Source organism: Hesperophylax consimilis, chromosome 3 (assembly GCF_061612785.1).
Source record: "Hesperophylax consimilis isolate HC1 chromosome 3, BYU_Hcon_1.0, whole genome shotgun sequence".
Lineage (NCBI taxonomy): Eukaryota > Metazoa > Arthropoda > Insecta > Trichoptera > Limnephilidae > Hesperophylax > Hesperophylax consimilis.
The window spans coordinates 44,175,739-44,182,518 of record NC_142838.1 but is presented as its reverse complement, the minus strand read 5'-3'; the positions used below and the strand labels follow the sequence as shown (position 1 = coordinate 44,182,518).

At 33.5% G+C, this 6,780-nt stretch overlaps 1 protein-coding gene across 1 annotated transcript; it reads right to left on the bottom strand.

The window, feature by feature from the left end:
* Window positions 1-1,465: 1,465 nt before the first annotated feature.
* On the bottom strand, window positions 1,466-6,454 carry LOC149425595 (uncharacterized). Its single transcript, XM_089650799.1, has 6 exons — window positions 6,376-6,454; window positions 5,783-5,898; window positions 4,912-5,059; window positions 4,199-4,291; window positions 1,836-1,990; window positions 1,466-1,471 (listed from the first exon to the last, which is right to left on the bottom strand). The coding sequence occupies exons 1-6, from the start codon at window positions 6,452-6,454 to the stop codon at window positions 1,466-1,468; spliced, it is 597 nt and encodes a 198-aa protein (XP_089506925.1).
* Window positions 6,455-6,780: the final 326 nt, after the last annotated feature.

Genomic DNA, 6,780 nt, shown 5'->3' with positions numbered 1-6,780 from the left:
TGCAACGCTGTGTCAACACCCCAAAAACAAACAACAAAAATGCTTTTGGCCGTGAGAATCTAAAAAACTTACCTCTTTATAGGTGTGTCATTTTGTCAATTGTCATTTTGATGAGTTATCCGATCACTTTTAAATTAATATATAAATATGTATATAAGTCGAGTTCAGTTTTTATTTAAAAAAAGTAAGTATTTTACGATTTTTTAACGTATAGATCTTTATACAAAGGTAAGTACTTGAAATTTTTCTTCGGAGAAGGTTAGTTTTATAGCGACCGGATAACTCATCAAAATGATAATTTATCACATCTTTAAAAAGTTATATAAAGTCATCGAAATGATGAAACAAAAAATTTATTAACTGGGTTAAGTAGATTAGGTTAGGTTAGGTTTAAATTATTATTTTTTTCATCGTCTGTAATGACTTTATATCACTTTTTAAAAGTGCGTTGAATTGTCACTGTGTTGAGTTATCATGGAACCGTTTTTTTCAGCGTCAGAAATCATTCCTCTATTTTTTCTAGAATCTTTAAATATTTTGAAAATATTTCTAAAATAATTCTTGGTCTGAATCCTGATCTAGCATTTTTTAAGGAATCTATATTTACGAGTATCATACGCGTGTAATGATTTCGTAAATGATCCTCTAAATCAAATAAGCAAGTAATAAAGCAGGTAAGTGCGGGGATTTATTTAAAAAATATATATTTGCCATTTTTAATAATATTGACGTCCTTCATGGTTGGGTGGTTACAATCCATGGCTACAAATCCGGGGATCGTGTAATCGAATCCCGGCATGAGATTTTTGTGTTATTTCACAATTACTTAATAATATAACAAAATATGTTTGCGGTAAATATCGCCCCGGTGAGAGACCAAGCACCATTCAGAATCGAAACAATGGTTTTAAACAATTTGATGACCAGATCTGAATAGCCAGGCACTTCCCATTCCCCCCTATAAGGAACTCCAGTCCTTTAATTTTGTATTAATAATGACCTTCTAACTTAAATACTAGTGTAGTTAGTTTCAATGTTTTTCAATTTAATTTTTCTTTTTGGGTCTCCCCAAATCACACCGAATCTGTGGTGTGTTTGTGTGACGTCACCGGTCACAAGAAACCTAAATATTATTTCAACAGGCACTGTATTTTGCATGGAGGCGTCCAGAGTCGAGACGTTTTTTTTATTCTTGCTTAACCGCTTTTAATGTTGAAGAACACTTGATAGAATGTCAACATCTCATCACTTCTATTATTGTGTTTAAAAAAGTGCAAAAATACATTTATTAGTGTTCCAAAACCAGGATCATTACGATAAAATGATGAACGCCATCAAACTAACCAATAAGAAAAATGCTCGTGTTATGAAGATTATCAAATGATTGTGTTACGATGCCGTTCAAATAATTAACAAATAACTCCGAACTTTAATTATTGAGGGCCGAAATAATGTATTAATTCCGTCAACACTGTGAAACAACAACAATGAAATATTTTAAACAGAAAAAAAAACAAAACCTGAGTTCCATTGGTTCAATTTCTATTCGAAACCGAATGAAATTGTAAACTGGTTCCGTGACCCGTGACGTCAGAATCGACAGATTCAATCGTGTCAACCAAACGGGTCGTATTGGTGGTGTTTTATTCACTTTTAAATGACGATTTATGACTTTTACATTAAAAATAAATTATAATAAAACTTATATATTTAGAATCAGAGTTTGTTGATCTATATAATATAAATATATTTTTTTGCCAGAAGATTAAGGATAAGGAATTATTGGGCATGCCACAATGCTCACATAAAATGAATATAAAAGATTTTTTTTTTACCAGAACAGGCGCGGAAACAATTCTTGTTTCGAAGTCAATGCACACGTGAAGGTTGAGTCCGGAGATGTAGATATCATACAACTTGATGCACAAATCAACCCCCGTTGGTACTCCGCTGATGATAACTGGGATGCAGAACGGCGGAGGATTTTTTGCTGAAAGAAAAATATAAGATGTTTGTTCCTTTTCATATAATTTTCATTTTTCAAGCTCTTTCATTGCCTCAAGGGTTCAAATTACTCAATATTCACCGTGTTCCACGCTTCTATCGTGATAAAATTTTTGGCTCAAGGGTTCAAATTACTCAATATTCACCGTGTTTCTCGCTTCTATCGTGATAAAATTTTTGGCTCAAGGGTTCAAATTACTCAATATTCACCGTGTTCCACGCTTCTATCGTGATAACATTTTTGGCTCAAGGGTTCAAATTACTCAATATTCACCGTGTTCCACGCTTCTATCGTGATAACATTTTTGGATCAAGGGTTCAAATTACTCAATATTCACCGTGTTTCTCGCTTCTATCGTGATAAAATTTTTGGCTCAAGGGTTCAAATTACTCAATATTCACCGTGTTCCACGCTTCTATCGTGATAAAATTTTTGGCTCAAGGGTTCAAATTACTCAATATTCACCGTGTTCCACGCTTCTATCGTGATAACATTTTTGGATCAAGGGTTCAAATTACTCAATATTCACCGTGTTTCTCGCTTCTATCGTGATAAAATTTTTGGCTCAAGGGTTCAAATTACTCAATATTCACCGTGTTCCACGCTTCTATCGTGATAACATTTTTGGATCAAGGGTTCAAATTACTCAATATTCACCGTGTTTCTCGCTTCTATCGTGATAAAATTTTTGGCTCAAGGGTTCAAATTACTCAATATTCACCGTGTTCCACGCTTCTATCGTGATAACATTTTTGGATCAAGGGTTCAAATTACTCAATATTCACCGTGTTCCACGCTTTTATCGTGATAAAATTTTTGGCTCAAGGGTTCAAATTACTCAATATTCACCGTGTTCCACGCTTTTATCGCGAAAAACTATTCACGAAAAGCTTAGCAAAAAATAACCAAATACAAAAAAATAAATACGAAGCATTGCTTATTTTATGTGGTTTACAAATCGTTCGTATAAACTCCCTTTTATAATTATTGTTTTTCGCGCTGGGTCAGTTGGTCTATTTAAGATTTGAAAAGTGAGAGTGGCCATTTTGTTATCCGAACTCCTACATTACGACTCGCAAAAGTAAATTTGGGATTACAAAATTTTTTTTTTGTTATTAGAATTGCTTTGTTTAAAAATCTTTATTAGGTTTTTTCTTTGATTATCATGAATTACCCCCATATATATAAATATACATTTAGTTTGTACATATATACAGTTTCAATTTTAATGTAAGTACGTAAGTTACGTAGTAATGTTTGCACAATCAAGAAGAAGAACTGGTTCATTTTCAGTTGGTCAAATCCAAAAGCGGGGAAACCGAAATTGCGAAAAAATGAATACCAAGTACAAAAATGAAAGCATTTAAAATGATACTGTTCAACATTTATTTTGCTTATATAATGCACTTGCATAATGTTTATTGACTAGATGATCATTTGTGGAAAAGTGTGTGGAAGGGTTTAGTTTTTCCTATGGGGAAGATTTAACCCGGACATAAAGTCGGAAATTCAAAACATTGATTAGGAAAACATTAAATACTTTAAAAACAGTGATTTTCCGAAATTTAAGAGATTGGTTGATTTTTAACTTTTTTAAGATAAAAATCATTAATATACTCAAATTAAAATTTCCCCGCTAAAGTGTTTCTCCGTATTTTGATAAGACCAACTCTTTTTAAAATTTCACAATTTTTCTAAGAAAAAATATCTAGGTATTTCACATTTCCTTCTTATTGAAAGATAATGACTGCACGGAGAAAACTAACTGATTTAAAATATTGCTAATTTATATAAAATAAGAACTAGTTAAAAGGTATGTACAAAACACAAAATGCGCATAAGTCTCAACTGATATATATGTAAACATATGTATAAATAAACAAATTTTTCTTCTTGATTGTCCAAACATTACTATGTAACTTTCCTACTTATATTCAAACTGACTGGTCGTTCCAATGACTTGGGAATCTATTATCTTTATTTATTTATTTAAAGATTATAGAGAACTGGGAAATATTGATAAAATAATAATTATATATAGATTATTTGTAAGTCATTGTTTTTGTGAAAAATCACCCCAGGGGCGCTGAAAGAAGTGTTAAATTATTACGTTATTTGTGATTTTCAAATTCATTTAAACATTTGGATTTAGGTATGACATTATTTAAAAGTATTATATTATTTGTAAAATACCTGAATACACATTGTGTATGAGAACATTCTCATTTACAGACACGTCCAATACCAGTCCGAATAAAGATGGATCATAGGACACATTTGCACAAGCTGAAAGAAAATTAAATACCGTTAATATAAATGTATAAAATCAAACACTCCAAAGAATAAACAAAAATTCACCATGCAACACTCTTAGGCGCCAGGCATGTATTTAAAATTGATTCTTTATTAAAGAAAAATTGAAAAAGTTTGATCGATTTCAACCGACGTAAGGGAAAATTGACCTCCCTTCGAGCTCACCAGATCTGCCCTCAACACACTTTTGTCGGTTTATTGAATTCCCTTCGAGCTCACCCGATATGCTCATAACACGATTCTATCGGTTTATTGAATTCCCTTCGATCTCACCCGATCTGTCCATAACACACTTCTATCGGGATATTGATTTCCCTTCAAGCACACCAGACCTGCCCATAACACACTTCTATCGGGATATTGATTTCCCTTCAAGCACACCAGACCTGCCCATAACACTCTTCCATTGGTTTATTGAATTCCCTCCGAGCTCACCGAATCTGCTCATAACTCACATCTCTATCGGTTTATTGAAGCTTATTATTTTTTATTAGTTTTTTGAGCTCACCAGACATGCCCATAAAACAATTGAACCGTTAATTAAACACCATTTCGAGTGCTGGTCAAGAATAAAGAATTTCCAGATTTCCCACCTTTGTTGTCGAAGTTCAACTGAGGTATTTTGATACCGGCACAGCATCCACACTGTCGATCAGAGCAAGCACACGGTTCTCCTATGAAAGGAAGCCTGAGGGACTGGCCGGGTCTTCTCCAGGGTCGGGGCATCATGTCGTCGAGGGTCTAAAAAACATACTCCAAAATTACTGCTCATTTACATACTCACTACATTGATTCTGGGCCACTAGCACAATCACACCGATAATTTTGCTATCGATAACATCGGTTATTTATCAACGTCGACAAAATTTGCTTAATTGTTGTTTGTTTCTTAGTGATCTACACTCGGGAACGTTGACAAATAACTTATATTGTTGACGAAACCTTTATCGATGTTCTTGTGCTAGGAGCCCTGAAATGAGTGTATTTTGATATTTAGGTGCCAGTCCCTCTAGTATATTTTTCTCCGAAACACAATTCCGCAAGTAAGTTTATGTTGTTCAGATTCAGATACGTGTGGAGATTTCTATTTAATTATGTATTTGTTTCACCAGTTGACACCTAAGTGTCTACCTACTTTAAAAAGATCCCTCTTTGTTCGTAGAGTTAATACAAGTATTTTAAATCCCGAGATCAATCTTTGAAACATTTTCAATCGGATATATACAAAATGAGTCACTCAAAGGGTTGTATAGGTATAGATTGGTATCCTAAGTCGAGTACCATTCGTGGTAATCGATAATCGATAGCCCTCTGGGTAAGTCACCCGATCAACAGTGAGGCGGAAAAACTTCGAAAATTTGTTTAGTCCTGTTTAGTGAGAAATCACAGTATTTATGGCTTTTTTTATTTACAAAAGTACCTATAATATTTTTAGTTAAAATAAATTTAAAGAAGCACACTTACGTGATTATCGATTAAACTGTAATAAATAGATACATCGGTTGGGTGTTCATAAATCATCGCTTTGTGTCTGATCTCTTCCCCCAGACGTTTTACGTTTCTGAGCTCTTCATATTGCACTGAAAATGGATAAACAGAAAAATAAAATGATTAAAAATAAACGGTTTTCTTTTAATATTGGAAAAATAGGTCTCAAAATTTTCTTACCAAAATTCATTCTGCCAAATCCATGTACGTAACCCACAAAAGCCACTGAAAATACTATGAACAGTAAGAACTTCATAGTATGTTAATTAATACACTAAACACTAGGTAGAGTTATAATTTTTCTTATTTATAAAATGTTGTCGTTTAAATAAACTTTATAAGCACTCTTTGCAGATGTCGGAGGGTGGTTTTCACTACAGATGCCCCTTTCTCACGTATATCTAAGTATTCAGAGATATTTATTAAAAAAAAAATAAGAAATGTATCTGATAGTAATTACAGACTTGCATCTATTCGAGTTGCCACTAAAGCCGGTTCCTCGGAACCCAACAACTGATTGAGCCGAAGGTTGGAAGAGCAATGAGTGCCTCATCACCGATAGTACATACCAAAGGACATGGAAAGTATTTGTAACCATTTCTTGAATGACACCACGTTGTTCCTCTCACCATTTCCTGCCACAACCATTAATAATTGATAGCGCTATTAAAAACCTCGAGACAGACTTGTGTACAATTAGGGTTTGCAATCTCGCATTCCGCAGCCCGCGGGATTCCTGCAATATTTGGTATCGCTCAGTGCCCTTACAATACAGACAGAAAAACATAATAATGACTTATTATCATCGCACAGTCTAGTACTACATGTTAAAAGTCTAATTCTTCAGAACTGTCAGCTGGCAAATTATAAAATATTGGCTAAAAAACAATACAAAATTTATTAAATAAACAGTCAAGATGCCGCGTAAGTGTTCAGTCAACGAGTATAAAAGTGTTTCGAATAAAAAAATAGCA